Source organism: Scyliorhinus torazame, chromosome 15 (assembly GCF_047496885.1).
Source record: "Scyliorhinus torazame isolate Kashiwa2021f chromosome 15, sScyTor2.1, whole genome shotgun sequence".
In the NCBI taxonomy this organism is placed as follows: Eukaryota; Metazoa; Chordata; class Chondrichthyes; order Carcharhiniformes; family Scyliorhinidae; genus Scyliorhinus; species Scyliorhinus torazame.
The window spans coordinates 11270887-11292273 of record NC_092721.1 but is presented as its reverse complement, the minus strand read 5'-3'; the positions used below and the strand labels follow the sequence as shown (position 1 = coordinate 11292273).

The 21387-nt window shown below is 47.0% G+C and overlaps 1 protein-coding gene across 15 annotated transcripts in view; it reads right to left on the bottom strand.

Annotated features, from left to right (window-relative positions):
• Positions 1 to 21387, bottom strand: part of LOC140391521 (dedicator of cytokinesis protein 9-like) — a 407496-nt gene that overhangs the window by 170164 nt on the left and 215945 nt on the right. For all 15 annotated transcript variants that reach the window (XM_072476084.1, XM_072476085.1, XM_072476095.1 and 12 more), the window contains exons 10-17: positions 17356 to 17427; positions 15600 to 15740; positions 14459 to 14665; positions 11505 to 11627; positions 8895 to 8977; positions 5562 to 5684; positions 4946 to 5025; positions 4113 to 4300 (exon numbers count right to left, since the gene is read on the bottom strand). In XM_072476084.1, the coding sequence (XP_072332185.1) occupies positions 4113 to 4300; positions 4946 to 5025; positions 5562 to 5684; positions 8895 to 8977; positions 11505 to 11627; positions 14459 to 14665; positions 15600 to 15740; positions 17356 to 17427 (1017 nt within the window). The remainder of the gene's footprint in view (positions 1 to 4112; positions 4301 to 4945; positions 5026 to 5561; positions 5685 to 8894; positions 8978 to 11504; positions 11628 to 14458; positions 14666 to 15599; positions 15741 to 17355; positions 17428 to 21387) is intronic.

Below are 21387 nucleotides of genomic sequence, written 5' to 3'. Positions count from 1 at the left end.
ACATCCTTGGGTTGTGGGGGTGAAACACACGCAGACACGGGGAGAATGTGCAAACCCCACACGGACAGTGACCCAGGGCCAGGATCGAATCTGGGACCTCGGCGCCGTGAGGCAGCAGTGCTAACCACAGCGCTGCCCCGAATTTGAAATAAATAAATTAAAATCTGGAATTTAAAGCTAGGCTCAGTAATGATGACCATGAAACTATTATCTACTGTTATTAAAAACCCATCTGGGTCACTCATGTCCTTTCGGGAAGGAAATCTGCCGTCCTTACCCGGTCTGGCCTACATGTGACTCCAGACGCACAGCAATGCAGTTGACGCGCCCTCTGAAATGGTCAAACAAGCTGCTCAGTTCAAGGGCAATTAGGGATGGGCAGCAAACGCTGGCACAGCCAACGATGCCCACATCCCACAAAAGAATAAAGAAAACAAACTGTCAGCTCATGTTGTAACTTTTTGGTTATGCTCATTGCAGCAGTGAATGGTGAGTTACAGGGACCAATCGGGTAGAGATTTGACCCTGTCCAGTGCTCTATCAGCTGACCTTGTTTTGATGGTCGTTGGGGTGCAGCAGGTGGGCCTCAGGTTTGATGCATTGAGTTGGGAGGTGAGAGGGGGGTGAGTTGGTCAGGGTAGTTATTCCCGAGTGCAATGACCCCCCACTGATCACAGCTGCAGTAGTTATCTGGGGACCTGGCTCCAAGGGGGAAGTCCCACCTCAGGCAGCTGCCAACCAATCGGATTATCAGAGACTTTCTGCCCATTGAATCCAAGCCTGTTCCTTCCGGACAAGAAATCTACCATCCTTACCTGGCCTGCCCTACATGGAGCTCCAGACCTCTGAAACAGCCCAGCGTGCCACCCACTTGTATCTCAAATAGAAAGAGAAATAATTGCAGGCCTCGTCAATGTAGCCACCTGAGTTCGCCACTTCCCGACTTAAAATGGAGAACCGCAAAGGCTGAAGGGAAATTCAGCCAACCCAGGCAAAGACGAGCAAATACAGAAATCATGTATATTGGAACCTGCAAAACAACCAGACAGCACCGAAACCAGCAGCCATCTGCATAGTAATGTAGCAGCCATCTACATAGTAATGTGCGATTCCCAGGCACAATGGCAACAGTTAAGGTAAACAAAGCCAAGCCAGACCCCTCAGCGCCAGCAGGAGCCAAGACAAAGGAAGGGCAATGGACACTTAGGGACTGCCCAGCGATCAGGGAACCGCTCCAGCATTGGAGAAATCGATCCAAGTGATCGGAAAGTAGTCCAATCACTTGGAACCAGGTACGGGGACCGTCCCGAAGGGCGGGGAGCCCCTGGGGACTATAAAGCAAAGCCCCCAAGTTCAAATCGTTCTTCTTTGGCAGGGTCACTCAGCAACTTGAACCAACCCTTGACAGTGACCTACCTCGCTGCCGCCAAGCAAGTAAGTCTCAAGTCAACGCTCGCTACGAGATAGGCGCTCCTAGCTACCAGTCCATACCAGCTTTTGAATCCCGTAGACTCAGGCCCTGAATGAAAGGCCATTTGTTCCCCTGACCTGGTGGGCCAGTCCGAAGCTACGTGTAGGCCTGTTAGTTATAGAAATAGCCTAGAAAGTAGAGTTTATGCATGAGTAGCGATTTACTGTGTATAATAAATGTGTTTTGATCTGAATCTTACTAATTGGTGTGTTGAGTTATTGATCATTACTTGAACTTGAACCTCGTGGCGGTATCATAAAGATACCTGGCGAATCTAGAGCAAAGGTTATATAACAGAGCCAATTGAACCAACCAACAGTTAGCAACATCAGTGATGTCTACATCCCACACATGAATAAGAACAATGTTTTTTAATTCCGTTTTTCATGGCATGTGGCTTCTCTGGCCAGGCCGCCATTATTGCCCAAACTAACTCGAGAAGTAAACTGCTGCAGTCATGTGGTGTAGGAAAGCCCACAGCGCTGTTTGGGAGTGAGCTCCAGGAATTTGACCCAGCGACAGTGAAGGAACGTTGATCTATTTCCAAGTCAGGGTGCTGAGTGACTTGGAGGGGAACTTCCAGGTGGTGGCGTTCCCAGGTATCTGCTGCCCTTGTTCATCGATATAGGCCGCAAGTCTGGAAGCTGCATGTCGAAAGACTCTTGTTGAGTTCCTGCAGTGTATCTTATAGATGGTACGCACGTTGTCACTGTGCGTCAGTGGTGGAAGGAGTGAATGTGTGTCGATCGGCTGCCAAACAAGCGGGGTGCTTTGGCCTGGATGGTGTCAAGGTTCTCAATTGTTGTTGGAGCTGCGCTCATCCCGGCAAGTGGAGAGTGTTCCATCACACTCCTGACTGGTGCCTTGTCGATGGTGAACAGATGGGGAGTCAGTTAGTTTCCCTCGAATTCCCAGCTTCTGAGCTGCTCTTGTAGCCACAGTATTTATATGGCTAGTCCATTTCAGTTTCTAGTCAATGGTAACCCCCAGGATGTTGATGTAGGGGGAATTCAGCAATGATAATGGCATTGAATGGCAAAGGGATTTGCTTGGCCCTTGTGTGGTGTGAACGTTACCTGCCACATCACAGCCCAAGCCTGTAAGACTGCCTAGGTCTTGCTGTATCAGGGTATCGATTGCTTCAGTATCTGAGGAGTCACAGATGGTGCTGAACATTGTGCAGTCATCAGCAATCCCTAATTCTGACCTTATGATGGAAGAAAGGTCATAACTGAAACAGCTGAAGATGGCTGGGCCGAAGACACGACCCTGAGGAACCCCTGCAGTGATGACCTGGGGCTGCAACAACTATAACCATCTTCCTTTGTCAGGTATGACTCCAACAAATGGAGAGTTTTCCCTATTCCCACTGACCCTGTTTTACCAGGCTCCTTGATGCCACACTTGGTCGAATGTGCCACCTGGATGTCAAGGGCATTCATTTAGGGCAGCACGGTAGCATTGTGGATAGCACAATTGCTTCACAGCTCCAGGGTCCCAGGTTCGATTCCGGCTTGGGTCACTGCCTGTGCGGAGTCTGCACATCCTCCCCGTGTGTGCGTGGGTTTCCTCCGGGTGCTCCGGTTTCCTCACACAATCCAAAGATGTGCAGGTTAGGTGGATTGGCCATGATAAATTGCACTTAGTGTCCAAAATTGCCCTTAGTGTTGGGTGGGGTTACTGGGTTATGGGGATAGGGTGGAGGTGTTGACCTTGGGTAGGGTGCTCTTTCCAAGAGCCGGTGCAGACTCGATGGGCCGAATGGCCTCCTTCTGCACTGTAAATTCTATGATTTTTACCTTCCCTCTGGAGTTCACCTCTTTTGTTCATATTTGGACCAAGGCTGCAATGAGGTCAGGAGTTGAGTAGCCCTGGCAGAACCCAAACTGATCTTGTGAGTGGGTTTTGGCAGAGTAGGACCCTTCTACCCTGGGGAAAAGCCTCTGACTCTTTCCTTTGAGGACGGGGTTATTTATGGAGCTTCCTCCTCCAGTTCATTGTTTAATTGTCCATCTCCAATCACGACAGGGTGCAGAGCTTAAATCAGATCTGTTGGCTGTGGGAACGCTTAGCTCTGTCTATCGTTTGGTGCTTTCACCATTAGGCAGGCAGGTAGTGCTGTAGCATCACCAGGTTGACGCCTCATTTTGGGATATACCTGGCGCTGCTCCTGACACGTCCTCCTGAACCCAGCGAATAACAGAAATCATTATCTCGAGGAATCAGAGTCCTAACAAAACACCAGTGGTCCCAGGGAGGGAAGGAACGGTAATTGTGGTCAGAAGAGAAGAATAGGGGCGGCACGGTGGCGCAGTGGTTAGCACTGGCACTGCGGCGCTGAGGATCCCTGGTTCGAATCCCGGCTCTGGGTCACTGCCCATGTGGAGTTTGCACAATCTCCCCGTGTCTGAGTGGGTTTCACCCCCACATCCCAAAGATGTGCAGGTTAGGTGGATTGGCCACGCTAAATTGCCCCTTGATTGGATAGAAAATAATAATTGGGTACTCTAAATTTAAAAAAAAGATAAGAATAATTGTTCATAAATCCATAGGCCTGTCAGACTAAAATTACAACAATCGAGATTTAAGAAGAAATTTACTATTCACCATTTGAAACTTAATAGTTTCATTATTTACTCACTTTTGCAAATGATTTTTGACTGTCATACTTCAGATGCTTTGGGTAAATATAGAAATGATTGTTATAGGTGGTGAAAGGTTGAGATAGTTTTGCTAAACAGGGAACAAATTCCTCCACTTCATGAGTAACTGTGATCTTGGCACCATTTTCAAAACGTTTCACTGGGATATACGAGGAGTTAACACAAGCTAGAAAAACACACAAAAATACAGGAATTATATAATCGAAGTCATAACAACAGCTTGCATTTATAACTCACTTTTAACATGGGAAACCATCCTCTGGTACCTTACAGAGTTGCTGTCAGACACTCCGATATTGAGCCACATAAAAGGATCATTAGGGCAGGTGAGCAAAAGCATGGTCGAAGATATTGCGTTCAAGGAACATCATGAAGGGGCAGAGAAGGGCGGCATGTGGCGCAGAGGTTAGCACTGGGACTGCGGCGCTGAGGACCCGGGTTCGAATCCCGGCCCTGGGTCACTGTCCGTGTGGAATTTGCACATTCTCCCAGTGTCTGCGTGGGTCTCACCCCCACAACCCAAAGATGTGCAGGCTAGGTGGATTGGCCACGCTAAATTGCCCCTTAATTGGAAAAAAAATAATTGGGTACTCTAAAAAAAAAAAAAAATTTTTTTAAATGAAGGGGCAGAGAGAGTGTGTGTGTGTGTGTGTATATATGTGTATTGGGGGGGGGGGCGTGGAAGAGGAGGGAATTGGGGATGCAAAGGTAGAAACAAGTGGAAGAGTGCACACATCTCAAAGGGTTGAAGGTGGCTACCGAAACGGTGGAGGGATTCAAACAGAAGGATGAAAATATTCAGTAAACTTACTCAGAAAATCCGAAGACACATTGTCAATGTTGATATCCAAGTTCCCCAAAATAACAGGAAGTTTAATCATCTTATCCGGTCTAATTAAACAGCAAACAATTGCAAATTAGAAGATTAATGATGTTTTGAATGAACATCACCAAGGTGAGAAATTATCATAATTATTACAGTGTATTCTGCAACATAACAAATATAATTTCAGAGAATTACAAAGAACTGATTTTGATTTATTCTGTGCTAAACATGAAGGGATCACAGTGGACTTGTACCCAAATGGATTTCAGAAACCCTTGACTATCGCCACAAGGTTATGGAGAACGGGCAGGATGGTGGAGTTGAGGCCAGGATGAGATCAGCCATGATCACATTGAGCGTGATAGGCTCGGGAGGGTAAATTGCCGACTTCTTCTTCTAGGTCATGTGTTCTAGGGAGGAGATGCGCTGGCTAATCTCGCAATCCAGCTCTTGGCCTGTAACATTGTAGGTAGCATACCAGCCATGATCGACTGGCGGAGTAGACTTGATGGGCCGAATGGCCTAATTCTGCTCCTATACCTCATGAACTTATGTACCACTGAGACCGTAAGAAATAGGTTGGAAATAAAAGAACACTCACTTCCTAAAGTCCAACAACAATTTTAACAAGTTTTCATCAGAGGGCTTATTGCTGTCTTGTCTGTAGAGTGCAGAGAATCGAGCACTTTTATCAAGATTTCCTTGACTATCTTTGAAGACGGGTCTAATGAATAGAAAGCAGATATTGAGGCTGTAAATAAGAGCGCAACTTGGGGAAGAGAAAAAACTTGTTAATTGAAGAAAAAAAACCCAAAACGGTTTATACTCAAAACTTTAACAAGGTTTCGTCAGAAACAACAGACAACACTTTTATTTTGGACAAAGTAGCATTTTCCGACCAAGTGTGTTATTTACAGGAATGCTGGGCGGGATTCTCCCATTCGGCGGCAGAGTGTCCACGCCGTTGGAAACGCCGTCACGTCTCACGACAGCGTGAACGGGCCGGGCCGCTGGGAGAACCGATTCTGGCCCCTACAGGGGGCCAGCACGGCGCTGGAGCGATTCACGCCTCTCCAGCCACCCATCCTGGCGCGCCGCGGGATCCACGCATGCGCAGTGGTGCCAACCCGCGCATGCGCGGTGGCCTCCCTCAATGCGCCGGCCCCGACGCAACATGGCGCGGGGGTTCAGGGGCCTGCGCGGAAGAAAACAGGCCCGGGGAGCGAGAGGCCGGCCCGCCGATCGGTGGGCCGCGATCGCGGGCCAGGCCCCAACGGAGACCCCCCCCGGGGTGGGGGCCCCCTTCCCCTCCCCCACAGGCCGCCACCCAGCCCTGCGTGCAGAGTTCCCGCCGGCTGCGACCAGGACGGGTCCCGCGGGACTCTGCCTTTTTAGAGCGGCCGTTAGGCCCACCCCGGGCCGCGAATCGGCGGCCCGCGACTGGCGCCGTGCCAACCACGCCGGCGCCAATGGCCCCGACTCCGCACCGCGGAGAATCGCGTGCCGGTGTCGGGCCAGCGTGGCCCGGTTGCGGGGATTCTCCGGCCCGGCTCCGGGCTGGGAGAATCCCGCCCGCTGTTCGAGAGTTTCACAACATTTCTATTCCTTCACAAATGTATTGTAATCATGTTAGGTTTAAAGGCTCTGTTACTGAATTCAGAATAATTGTGTAGCGAGAAGTGCAAGGAAATGAGAATTTCACCCAATTTTACAGCATACAAACAGGCCATTCGGCCCAACTGGTCCGTGCTGGGGGTTAATGCTCCAGACGAACCTCCTTTTTTCACTCCCTCCATCTTCTATTCCTTCCTCCCTCAAGTGTTTACCCAGCTTCCCCTTCAGTGCATCGATACCATTCCCCAACGACCCCTCCCTGTGGTCGCGTGTTCCACATTCTCATCACTCTCTGAAACATTCCCTCGATTGGATTTATTCATGACTATCCTGTGTTAATGGGCAGCAACTTAGTTGCGAAGTTTAATTGCAAAATGCCCAGTTTGTTTAATCATCATGGAATCATAGAACTGCAATGGAGCAGGAGACAGTCAGCTGGCCCATCATATCCGGACCAGATCCCTGCTGTGTGTCAATTGTGCCCCAATAAATGGCAGGAAGATCTTAGTGAATGATTCCAATCAGAAACCCAAAGATGTCTCAAAAGGTTTAGATATACAGACCGATAGAAACTTGGTGTGGAGATTTGCAGTGTAACAGCAATACAGTATTTGGCGATATCACCCTCAGCTAGATATAGAATCGTCGAATGGTTACAAGATAGGGGGTCATTTGGCCTGTATGTCCGTGCTGGCTCCCTGCAAGAATAATCAAGCTAGTAGTTGTACCCTTGCAATTGTTTTCTCTTCAGGAGCCTATCCAACTCCCATTCAAAAGGCGCAATTAAATCTGCTTGTACCACACTCTCACGCAGTGCATCCCAGATCCTAACCACTGGCTGGATAAAAATGCTTTTCCTCATGTCACCGAAAGCTTCTTTTGCCAATAGATTGACAGCGGGAGGTTAGTTATAGTTTAATAATCCAAATCCTGAGCTTCAGGTTTTGCTCAAACTGCCAGTCTCTTGGTTCTGGGACCCTCAAGGGCATTCTAGGCCCGAGCTCTGTGGTTTCGTTTTGCGACATCGAGGGGTAGATTACGAGGAACTGCTTCTGCTGGTTGGAGAGTTCAGGATGAAAAATTGACGTCCGATGTTTCAGGAATGAAAGCAGAAAATGATTGGGGGGTTTTCTGGATCAACTGAGGGCTTTAAATCTGAGACTCTCAGGTCTTGGTTCGCCAAAATAAATGATTGGATAAGGGCAAAGGCAGGTAAATGGGAGTGAGGTGGGAGATTAGCCAGGGTCACACTGGATAGTGGACAGGCTCGAAGGATTGAATGGCCTCCTCCCGTTCCGTTGTTCCATCATCTCCAATATTTCAACATCCACATTATTTACATAGAACACACAGCACCGGAACAGACCAATCAGTTAATGCCGACTTTATGCTCTACTCGAGCTATTGAATCAATAAGCAGATATAATGCAAGCTTCTTTTCAATGCTGCACAAATTGAGAACGCACTATAGCGTTGAAATTCATTTTTAGAACTTATTTTAAAAGCATCTATTTTAGATCAGAACATTTAGTGAGGGAGCTATTCAGTTGTCTTAATGGACTGAGTATTAACTGGCAATTCTCTGACCACATCAGATTTACAGCACAGTTACCCAGCTGTACTGTGCCAGTATTAATGCTCCACACACACCTCCTCTTACCCTACACATCTATTGCTTTCTCCCTCATATGCATCTTTAGCCTCCCCTTAAATCCCTCAATGCTGTTCAGCTCAGCCACCAAGAAGGGATATTATTAAACTGGAAAGAGTGCAGAAGAGATTTACGATGTTGCTACCAGGACTTGATGGTCTGAGTTATAAGGAGGGGCTGGATGGGCTGGGACTTTTCCCCCTGGAGCGTAGGAGGCTTAGGGGTGATCTTATAGAGGTCTATAAAACAATGAGGGGCATAGATAAGGTAGATAGTCATCATCTTTTCGTAAAAGGTGGGGGAGTCTAAAACTAGAGGGCGTAGGTTTAAGATGAGAGGGGAGAGATACAAACGGGTCCAGAGGGGCAATTGTTTCACACAGAGGGTGGTGAGTGTCTGGAACGAGCTGCCAGAGGCAGTAGCAGAGGCAGGTACAATTTTGTCTTTTAAAAAGTATTTCGACAGTTATATGGGAAAGCTGGGTATAGAGGGATATGGGCCAAATACGGGCAATTGGGACTAGCATAGTGGTAACAACTGGGCGGCATGGAGAAGTTGGGCTGAAGGGCCTGTTTTCATGCTGTAAACTTCTGTGACTCTCTGACTCTATGTTTCATTTCCAATTTTTGGATTGTTCTTGTTTTTAAATCTGATTTTATTCCATCCTACCTTGCAGCCCAGGCAAAAGGCATTCTGTACTGTCCAAGTCTTGTACAGGCTTGTTTGGCGTTCTTCAATACTTTCTGTGCAACCTGTAATAGTCACAGGTCGATCAGCTTGCCAGGTAAACTCTTTGTAATGAATGGTACTTGCAGAACACAATTCATTTAAAATCACAATTTACCATAGCAAGGGCAATTCCATCTGGAAATGACATACCCTCCCATCGCCCTGCCAGCACAGCAGCTTGCAATAAGCAGGTCCACACATTAACTGACATTCACACAACACCTTCAATCTGGTAAAATGTCGCAAGGCATCGTTTCGCAGGAGCACCATCAAACAAAAATTGGCATCAAACCACAGAAAGAGTTGTTAGGGCAGATGACTAAAAGCTTGGTTAAAGAGCTAGGTTTTAAGGAGCATCTTAAAAGGGAAGAAGGAGGTTAAGAGGTGACGAGGTTTAGGGAGGCAATTCTGGAACTTGGCCCAGGCAACAGAAGACAGGGGGCAGGATTCTCCGTTCCCCGGCGCCGATATCGTAATCAACGATTGTGCGGAGAATATCCTTTCCTACACCCAAACTGGGGGCTGCGCTGGATTTACATCGGTTTTCAATTCTCTGCCCCCTCCAAGATGGCGTCATCGCGTCGCGCGGCATTGGAGCGTCATCAGAAGGCCCTCTCCCGATGCTCCGCCCCCGACGGGCCGAATTCCCGCCGCGCGGTTGACGTGTGGTCTGAGCGGTCGGGAGCCCGACGAGGCGGCCGCGGATTGAGTCCAGCGCCTCCAGTCGGTCAGGGGTTGTGCCGCTGGTCAGGGGGGCTTCCGCGCGGGCTGGGGGTACTGGTAGGGGGTGGTTTGTGGGGCCGTGTTTGGCAGGCTGGGTCCACGCACGGCCGGCGTGATGTTGTATGGCGCGACCATTGCAGGTCGTCACTCTGCACATGCGCGGCCCGGGACCAGCCATTCTCCAGCTGCTTTTGGCGCGGGAGCCGGGAGTTTTACCCAGCGTCGCTGCTAGCTCCTCACCAGTCCTGCAATCGGTGAGGGTTCGGCGCTGATTTTGGCACCCACAAATTCTCCGTTTCAGCCGGCACTTAGCCGCTGAAAAGGAGAATCCAGCACAGGGTCACCAATTTCCTTCTTGGGGGGGGGGGGGGGTGGGGGGGTGGCATAATTGGTGCAGTGGAATTAGGGAAGTTCAGAGAGTTTCACCTGTACATTAACTATGTTTAAATGTCTGCTTTAACTTGGGATTTACTTGAGGCCTTATTAATAGATACAAACTCAAACTGTGGCTGATCAATTAGCAAATACAATGTTTGCTGGAATGGGCCACTGTTTTAAAATAAGGCTTTGTCCATTTAGGACAGAGATCAGGAGGATTTAATTTCTCTCAGAGAGCCATAAATTTCTGGAACTTCCTTCCACAAAAGGCAGTGGAAGCAGAGACTTTGAATATTTTCAAGGCAGAGCGAGAGAACTTCTTGATTAACAAGGGGGTGAAAGGTTATGGGGGGTCGGCAGGAATGTGGGGCTGAGATTGCAGTCAGATTGCGTATGACCTTGCTCAATGGTGGGGCAGGCTCGAAGGGCAGAATGGCCTACTCTTGCTCATAATTCATATGCTCGCACTGCCTTCAGGAAAAGAGAGGCACTGGTTAATAAAAGCTGTTGTCAAGTGGGCTGCAATGGCAAAGATGCAATCATGTTAAAGTATCCAAGTATCAATGGTGCCCAAACCTTCGCACTAAACCCTGCTGATGTGATTAACCGTGGCTCAGGGGGTAGCGCTCTCGCTCCGTGCCAGAAGGTTGTGAGCTAGAGTCCCACCCCAGAGAACACACAAATCTAGGCTCTCTGGTGGAGTGCTGCACCGTCAGAGGTGCAGTCTTTAGGATGAAATGTTAAACTGAGGCCCTGGCTGTCCTCTCAAGTGGATGTAGAAGATCCCACGGTACTTGTTTGAAGAACGGAGTTGTTCCTCCCCGATGTCCTGGACAATAGTTATTCCTTAATCCCCATCGCAAAAACAGATCATCTGGTCATTATCACATTGCTGTCCATGGGAGCTTCCTGTGCAGAAGTCAAAGAACAAAGAACTATACAGCACAGGACCAGGCCATTTGGCCCTCCACGCCTGTACCTGTCATGATACCACCCCTGGCCAAAACCTTCAGAAAGAAGAACAAAATCATCCACTGTATTTCCTTTTGTTAAAATTTAGAGTACCCTATTCTTTTTTCCCCAATTAAGGAGCAATTTAGCGTGGCCAATCTACCTACCCTGCACATCTTTGGGTTGTGGGGGGTGAGACTCACGCAAACACGGGGAGAATGTGCAAACTCCACACAGGCATTGACCCGGGGCCGGGATCGAACCAGGGACCTCGGCGCCGTGGGACAGCAGTGCTAACCACTGCCATCCACTAGCTGCTGTATTTCCTATCTTACAACAGTGGCTACACTGGCTGCAAAAAGCTTTGAGGCATGCTGAGATACTGCAGGCGCTATATAAATGCAAGTCTTTCCTTCCCCAGTCTGTAACCAACCCATTAACTGATTAACCCACAAGCTTTGTGATGAGGAAGTTAGCGAAGGAAGCAGACACTTGTACCTTAGCCGAATCTGAGCTTTTCATGTAGGGCTCGGCACACTGAGTGATGCCTCCTTGCAGAACCTTCTCCACGCGTGCGACAAGAAATATATCTTGATGAGGGCAGGTAACAGAGAAAATCCCCTAAACAAAAAGAATTCAAACGGTCAACATTCCTTCTTTTAATCCGACATTTGCTGCTAACACGGGTAAGCATCAAACCAGAATGGCAATCCCGGCTTGAACTTGCACTTTTAAAATTCCTTTTGAGGAAACAACTTTATGGGCAAATTTAATATATTTCTGAGTTTCCAATTTAGTAATCAATGTTTATCTGGACAATCAAAACTTAAGAGAATTTACTGCAGTCTAACAGACCATTCGACACCTTGGTTTCATTCAATCGTCAGGCCCAAGCAGCAAAATGGTAAATCAGGATGACATTCAGCCTCCTCCAACCTGTTTCCCTATTCAATTAGATCATGCCTGATCGGTATTTTAACTCCAGCAACCCAACTTGTTTCCATTTCCCTTAATCTTCTTGTTACTGACAAAAACCTATCACGTCAGTTTTTTAAAAAAATAATCTTTATTGTCACAAGTAGGCTTACATTAACAGTGCAATGAAGCTACTGTGAAAATCTCCTAGTCGCCACATTCCGGCGCCTGTTCGGGTACACAGAGGGAGAATTCAGAATGTCCATTTCACCTAACAGCACATCTTTCGGGACTTGTGGGAGGAAACCGGAGCGCCCGGAGGAAACCCACGCAGACACTGGGAGAACGTGCAGACTCCTCACAGACAGTGACCCAAGCCGGGAATCGAACCTGGGACCCTGGAGCTGTGAAGCAACAGAGCTAACCACTGTGCTGTAATGCTGCCCCGTGCAGCAGTTCAGAACCTTCTAATCCATGTTGTTTGTTCATTTGTTGGTGTCATCTTCTTCCCTGAAGGTTGATTGCCCTGGATTTCCACTGCTGTCTGTCCTGCACGGACCTTACACGTTCCACATTGGCTCAACTGCATCCAGTCCATTACTTCCAACAGCCATTTCCTCCTCTTTTAAAAAAAATTTAGAGTATCCAATTCATTTTTTCCAATTAAGGGGCAATTTAGCGTGTTCAATCCACCTACCTTGCACATCTTTGGGTTGTGGGGGCGAAACCCACGCAGACACGGGGAGAATGTGCAAACTCCACATGGACAGCGACCCAGAGCCGGGATCGAACCTGGGACCTCGGTGCCATGAGACTGCAGTACTACCACTGCGCCACCATGCTGCCCAGCCATTTCCTCGTCTGCTTCCCACTCCTACATTTTTGTTGCTTTCCCCCCTCCAGTAACAATCTCAGTCTACCAAATGCTTCAATGATGTGACAGAAATATTGTAACGTTCTCTCGTTGATGTTCTGCACTCATTTCCCACTTTCTCTAGTCATTTCCAGCACTTCCTTGTTAGTCTTCCTGTCTGTTCAGGATAGTGGAGCATCCTCCTCTACGTCCACATCTCAAATACATTCAGGTCATCAATAAAGCAAAATACCGCAGATGGTGGAAATCTGAAGCTCAAACAGAAAATGCTGGAAAAACGCAGCAGGTCTGACAGCATCTGTGGAGAGGGAAACAGTGAAAGTTTAGAGTCCGTATGACTCTGTTTCTCTCTTCAGACCTGCTGGGTTTTCCAGCATTTTCTGGTGAGAAATGTGATGGATTTTACGCTGCTTAAGAGGGGTTGGAGCAGAGTAGAAGGTCAGGGAACTTAGAGAGATTTGACAAAGATGTTTTGGACACAAGACAAAGCAAGTGTAAATGGTAGTGTTACGGACTTAAGATGGTGTTGATAGTGGCATAAAGGTAAGATAGCAGAATGTGTTTATAGCAGAACCAATGGCAGCTCTCTGGAAAGCAAAACGTAAGAGCAAGTGACAGATGGCCCAGTGGCAGAGGGGGAAGTCCAGTGGGAGAAAGGGTTGGATTTTACAAAGGGATCAAGGTGGAGGAGAGTTCATGGTCTGAAGTTGTTGCAGTTGTACAGAAGGGAGATAAATCACTTGGTTGTATGGTGTACCGAAAACAACCTCTCTCTAAATGTCAGCAAAACCAAGGAACTGATCATCGACTTCAGGAAGCATAGCGTGACACACACTCCCGTCTGCATCAATGGCTCTGAAATAGAGATGGTCGATAGCTTTAAGTTCCTGGGGGTCACCATCACCAACAGTCTGTCCTGGTCCACTCACATTGATGCAACAGTCAAGAAAGCTCAATAATGTCTCTACTTCCTACGGAAGCTAAAGAAATTCGGCATGTCTGCATCGACTCTCACAAACCTCTACAGATGTGCCATAGAGAGCATCCTATCCGGCTGCACCACAGCCTGGTATGGCAACTGCTCGGTCCAAGATCGCAAGATACTGCAGGAACTCAGCCCAACGCATCACACAAGCTTGCCACCCCCACACTGATTCTGTCTGCACCTCCCGCTGCCTCAGGAAGGCAGACAGCATTATCAGAGACCCCTCATGCCCAGGTTTTGCCCTCATCCAGGCCCTTCCATCAGGCAGAAGATACAGAAGTCTGAAGACCCGCACATCCAGACATAGGAACAGCTTCTTCCCCACAGCTACCAGACTCCTCAATGACTCCCCCTCGGACTGATCTGTTCCCTGTAAGAACACTATTCACGACGGCCAATGCTGCTCTTGCTCATGTATTTGCTTTGTTTGGCCCTTGTTCCGCACTGTAACCAATCACTATTTGTTGATGTACTTTGTTGATTATTCTTTTTGTCTACGGTGTACACATTTCAAACATTTGCCATATTCCTTCAACTTCTAACTTCAACACTATCCCACGCCATCATGGCACACCAACTGAAGAGACTTTTTCGTTAAAGGAAACAAGCTGTTTAAGCTTTGACAAAACAACTTTTCAGCTGGAGAGATATATCATCAGAAAGAGTTTCCATGCTCACCTGTTTGGGATACTGCAGCATACTCTCAGGAATGCCATTGACACTTTTCTGGGAAGTGGCCAAGCCATCACCGCCGTTCATGATGGATGTTGAGTTTGAGAACATGTGTCGAACTGTCGGATGATTCAGATCAACGTGGAAGTCAGCTGAGATCTTTCGATTATTTTTTATATCGAATAGTGCCAGAGTGACAAAGAAAGGCTCCACCTAAAATGTGACGAAAAACCTAGCGTTATCACACAGAATTTACAGCACAGAAACAGGCCATTCAACCCAGCTGCTCCATGTGGTGTCCCTGCTCCACATAATCCTCCTCCTATTGTACCTCATCTCACCCTACTAACACATTCTTCTGTTACATTCCCCCTGTGTTTATCTAGCTCCCCCTCTTAAATGCATCTACTCTATTCACCTCAACCACTCACTATTGTGCCGAGTTCCACATTTGCACCACTTTCTGGGTAAAGATATTTCTCGTTAAGTCCTTATATTATATTTACGACCCCTGGTGTTGGCCACATGCACAAACATTTTCTCTACATTTAGCCTTTCATAGTCTTGGATGTGACAATATCATAAATGTAAGAACTGCAAGGATTAATGAAATGTCTAAATCAACCACTAGAGGGAGCTAGATGTACAACTATATAAGGCATTGATGCAAAGCCTTGTGGGTGAGAGGTTGAGGAGAAAGCTAGAGTGCAGACTGAAGGAAAGATAGCGTGAGTGAGAGCAGATCATAGTTAATGTTATCGTGTAGAGATTAGTAGTAGGTGAGTGTAGATTATATGTTAATTATCAACTGTGTATTATGCAGGAGTAAGTGTCGAAGCCAATTAAGTAGTGTTAATAAATCTACAGCTTTGTTCAATTTAAAGGCTATTTATGGTCTTTGTGAACACGACGCCAACCATCCTGAATTCAGCAACACGAAGGACACCACAACGAAGACCTCTATCCAACCATACCTCAGCCTACCACTTCCTCGAGAGAGAAAAAAAGCCTCAATCTGTTCCGGATGATAGTTGGGCCCTCCCCATTCTGTGATCAATCCATGTGAATCTTTTTTGCACCCCCCCCCCCCCCAACTGGCCTCCTCACCCACGGTACACGGTACAACGTAGGAGACCATTGAACTTACATTCGTCGTGGGCCCCTCTTCATTTTCAGCCACACAGCTTTGCAGATTGAAGGACAAATCATTGCATTTCACCACAAACCGTTTCCCAAATTTCTCCTCAAACGGCTTCACGTCAGGTTCAATATTCGAGAAGTCAAGTTTCTTAAATGGAAGAGAAAAGGAAAACTATTAAAAAAAACATTTGTTATGATCTGCAAGGCGCTGCCTAAAAGGTCAAGAGAAGCTGATTCAGAAGTAACATTCAAAATAAAAAGTGGATTTACACTTGAAAGTGCGAAATCTGGGGCGGCATGTGGCGCAGTGGATAGCACTGGGACTGCAGTTCGAATCCCGGCCCTGGGGCACTGTCCGTGGGGAGTTTTCACATTCTCCCCATGTCTGCTTCACTCCACAACCCAAAGATGTGCAAGTTTAGTGAATTGGCCACACTAAATTGCCCCTGAATTGGAAAAAAAAATAATTGGGTACTATAATTTTTTTTAAAAAGTGTGAAATTTGCAGGACAGTGGGTCTAATTGGATAACTCTTTCAAAGGGCCAGCCTGGGAATGATGGGCCAAATGGCCTCCTTTTGTGCTCTACGAACAGCATTTTCTTCAGTTTCAATCAATGTTGCTGTGGCTCACATAATCTACGTACAGTATTTTCAGGAGATTGTGCAGACGAGGCCTCCGTTTCCTGGGGCTCGGAAGAATGGGAGGTGATCTCGTTGATGACTGGGCTTGACAGGGCAGCTGCTGACAAAATGCTGTCCCTCTCAAGTATAAATCCACTTTTTATTTTGAAAGTTCTGCTGAATCAGCGTCTCTTGACCTTTTAGGCAGCGCCTTGCAGATCATTGTTCGTCGCGCTCTCGTCAAGATTTTTCAACAACAGATTTCATTCGGAAGCACCAGCTCATCAAATACATTTCCTGCCGGGTTCAATAATCTCTGTGCCCTTGAAGAGTCTGCCTTCCAAAGGCAACAGTACCCGGCGAGACATCTAACAAGGGCACTAACACCACAGCCCACCAAAGAGTCTCACAGCTGTGGGATCTACTCAAAAGGATTTCACCTTTCTGAGGTAGCCTACCAGTGCAAGTTGAAATCCTATCAAGTAGGTCCCACAATCATGAAGCTCTTCTGTAAAGCTCAAGTGACACAAAAGAATAAAAGAAGGGCAGCACGGTGGCACAGTGAATAGCACTGCTGCCCCATGGCACCGAGGTCCCAGGTTCGATCCCGGTCCCGGGTCACTGTCCGTGTGGAGTTTGCACATTCTCCCCGTGTTTGCGTGGGTTTTGGCCCCACAACACAAAGATGCACGGGGTAGGTGGATTGGCCACGATAAATTGCCCCTTAATTGGAAAAGATGAATTGGATGCCGTAAATATTTTAAAAACGAAAGCATAAAAGAAACGCTGATTTAAGGAGAATAGGCAAAGAACCAATGGCAAGATGGGGAAAAATCTTTTTACACCGAGTGGTTAGATCCTGAGAGTGTGGTGAGGGTGCATTCAGTCGTGGCTTTCAAAAGTAAATTGGATATATATTTGAAGAGAAAATATTTGCAGGAGATAGGGAATTAGGGTCTGCTCTTGCAGTGGTCCAGCCGGGTACAAGAGGCCTCCTGTGCGTCTATGATTCGATGATATATCGAACCAGCGAGCCCAAATTCCTGCTCGAAATGCTGAAACCGTGACACTGCAGCCCCCAAATTCTGGTGAAACATCAGTTCCAACCTCATACAAATAAACAGCCAAATACAATGTTCACCTGCGTATCTGCGTCCAGAACAAAAAGCTTTAACCTCCCCTCGTTCTTCTTCGTCTCGATTTCTCTTGCGCTCTGCAAAAGGAAACAAATGAAACATTCTGTCTCTGTGGTAAAAGGGGGAGAAACTGAATCTCGTAAAGCTACAGTAGGAGCAGAAACTGCCAGAAATCTGCCCGGTCGGTCACAGTCCGAAAGCGAAAGGTCGCTTCAGGCATAAAACTCAAATTCATTCTGGTATAAACCTCCATTCGTGTAGTATCTGTTTGTTTTCAGATTGTTCCATACCCCCCCCCCATTTCTGTAAGCGCCTCCAGTCCTATATCGGAGATTTGGCGTCTTGAGCATCCCCCGATTTTCATTGTTCCACCGTTGGAGGCCACACGTTACGTTGCTGGGTTCTGACATCTGGAACTCCCTCCCGAAACCGTTCTTTCCTCCTGTGCAGCACTGCATCAAAGCCACCTCTCTTGGCCAGTAGTCCTCGGATACCCTTTGTCATGGGAATGTCCCTTTAAGAAGTGTTTGTCTTCTCAAATGGCTGTAGTGATGTCATTGTGTGGGTGGAGCTAGGCTGTGGCTCCGGTTTTTACTTTTGTTTTGAGCTGGAAGCTGTGGCTCTGAGTTTTACTTTCGGTTTAGACAGTTGGAAGCTGTCATAATATCCACTCATGTATATAATGAGATGCAGACAGGCAGTGATTGACACACAGGATAACCAATGAACACACACGACACATAACAACCAATCACCAGACAGGACACCACCACTAGAAAGCACACAGGGCATTAAGACTCTCCCTCCCTCTACAGGACACAGCTACTGAGATAGTAAGAGTGCACAAGCCAGTGAGCACTATCACCATGAGGTAGAGAGTTAGTCTGGTCAAGCCAGTAGGAGGTTATCAGTTAGATTGATAGAGTGTCAGCTCACAGCAGACTATGTACAGCAATCAGGAAGTTCAATAAAACAGTTTTGGACCATCTCCTGTGTCAGAAGCCTGTTTCTAGTTTCACAGCATCCAGTTGCAGTCAACGTTGAACCAACTTACTTAACACATCAGAAGCTGCATTCAGAATGCAAGGATCTTGGAGTATCTCTCTCACTGCGTGTTAAAAAGGTGTCTCCAGATCACTTGATAACTTCAAAGTAATAACTATGTTCTGGAAGGAATTCAAGCCTACAGTAAAGGGAAGTTATTAAGGGTTAAATATAGAGTACTGCAGCTGTGTGGGGTATTTATGTTTGTAGCTGATAAAATGTGTGTGTTTATAAAAATGTTAACTGAATTCGTAGAATAAACTTTGTTTTTGATTACAAGTGCTTAAGGCCTCTGTTGTATAACACCTGAAGAGTAGGCCCTTGTGCTCCCTGTAACCAAAATCTATAAACAGTTGTGGGTCAGTGGAACGCCAAGATATACGTTGTTCTCTAAACCCTGGCCCATAACACCTTATAAAGCTTGGTGTCGAATTTTGTTTGAAAACTCTTTGCGATGTTCTGTGGCATTAAAGCTGCCATATAAATGCAAGTCCTTGTTATTGTAAGGGGGTGTTAGCGGGGACATGCTCTGCATTGGTAACATTTTCTATTTCTCATTCTGTGCCCTTGTAGGTGAAATGTTATATTACTGTCCTCAAGTGTAATGAGTAACCAAACCATTACAAAAAATGATTGCAATAATCTCACGCCTCCTTCCTGTGTGGGAGCTCCACACTCATCCTTAGGACGGGAAATTCAGAGGTAATGGTCGACTAGAAATAAACATGTTGGAGGAAGGATTATGCGAGTTCCTGCAGATTACATTTAATACTTTTAGTACCAGATATTATATTGAGTCACTGCTGTACTGGGATTCGAACCCAGGTTTCCAGATCATTACCCTGGGTCTCTGGGTTACTAGTCCAGTGACAACACGACTACGCCACCACCTCCCCATTGATTGAACAGTACGGTAGCATGGTGGTTAGCACTGCTGCCTCACAACATCAGGGACTCGGGTTCAATCAGGTGGTGGTTTAAGTAGGTTAACATTCTACAATTCCCATTTTCCAATATCATGCTGAATTTGTGTCAGTGGTACAGTCCAAGCTCAGAACTCAATGATAAGAAATCGGGTTGAAGGCACATCTCGAAGTCTCTGGACAGACTGGATTGAGAATGGGATGAAGTGCAAATCCCTTCACACCATGTGAGGGGTTATTGTCCAATCGGTCACTCACTCGGTCAAGCAAGGAAATCAAAACTCCAAACATCATTTCGAGGGAAGAGAAACAACAGAAATGTCGGTGTAAGCTCCACCTGGATTGAATGAATCAGTTGTACCCAGTCACCTCGCCATGTGTGACTGGTATAGTATTCACTGTACTATGTGCAAAAGAGTCTCGTGTGGTGAAGTCCTTTGTACGTGTGACTGAATTCAAACAGAAAGAGGACCGTTTGAATGTTCTGCGCGTACCGAAACACTGCCTTTCCGAGTGGTCCTAGACAAGATATTTCTATGTTTAGCACTTACTCTGCAGTGACACTGTTCGATATGCAGCTCCCTTTAAGAGTGAACCAGGACGAGCTTCAGAGTGAACTGACAGCATGTGATGCACATTGAAACCTGGATTTGAAACTGGGTTTTCCCCCCGGTTGGGATTGACCTCGGCATAGAGAGAACTCAGAAGGGAAGAGTGGAAACAATTGTACTGAACTACAGTTTCACAACAAAACAATTGTGAATTATAGAATGTCCTCTGCTGCCTGATTCGGGAAACGGATGACCACCTATTGGATAGTCAGAAGCTTTTTCCCAGGGTGGAAGAGTCAATTACTAATAGGTTTAAGGTGCGAGGGGTAAAGTTTAGAGGAGATGTGCGAGGGAAGATTTTTTACGCAGAGGGCAGTGGGTGCCTGGAACTCGCTGCCGGAGAAGGTGGTGGAAGCAGGGACGATAGTGACGTTTAAGAAGCATCTTGACAAATACATGAATAGGTTGGGAATAGAGGGATTTGGCCCCCAGAAGTGTAGAGGTTTTTAGGTTAGACGGGCAGCATGGTCGGCACAGGCTTAGAGGGCCGAAGGGCCTGCTCCTGTGCTATTTTTCTTTGCTCTTGTTCTTAAACAAGCAGGAGCTGCTCATGGCCACATCATGGCCTCAGGTTTCCTGCATCGATTCATGGCGTGCACCCCTTTCACTACAACACCAGGCAGTCGTAATCATATGTTAGTTATACTGTTAAAATACACAGGTGAAGGATATTACTTAACTATGTACCTATTGCACTTATAAAGAGAGACCGCTGGTTCACTGGGGTTATTAAGGAGCAGGCATACATCATGCTGCATTCAAAAAATAAACCCTTTATCAAAGATAGTATTAATGTCCAATTTCATATTTCATCAACTGGATTGGAATCAATTTAACAAGCACTGTGTCCCTAATATGTCACCTCCCCCTTCACTTTACATCTATCACTTCCGAAAGCTCCCTTTTCCCACCATTGGTCTGTGAAAAATGACGGATTCTTCAACAGCTCTTTCCGGAATCGAGACCCACTTCAGAGGTTTAAGCACAAAACTCTCAGCTGAAAGTGTAGTGCAATACCAAGAGGGAACTGCACTATCAAAGAGTCAGTACTGAGGCAGTGCTGCACTGTCAGAGGCTCATTACTGAGGGAGTGCTGCACTGTCAGAGGATCAGTACTGAGGGGGTGCTGCACTGTCAGAGGGTCAGTACTGAGGGAGTGCTGCACTGTCAGAGGATCAGTACTGAGGGAGTGCTGCACTGTCAGAGGATCATTACTGAGGGAGTGTTGCACTGTCAGAGGATCAGTACTGAGGGAGTGCTGCACTGTCAGAGGGTCAGTACTGAGGGAGTGCTGCACTGTCAGAGGGTCAGTACTGAGGGAGTGCTGCACTGTCAGAGGATCAGTACTGAGGGAGTGCTGCACTGTCAGAGGGTCAGTACTGAGGGAGTGCTGCACTGTCAGAGGGTCAGTACTGAGGGAGTGCTGCACTGTCAGAGGATCAGTACTGAGGGAGTGCTG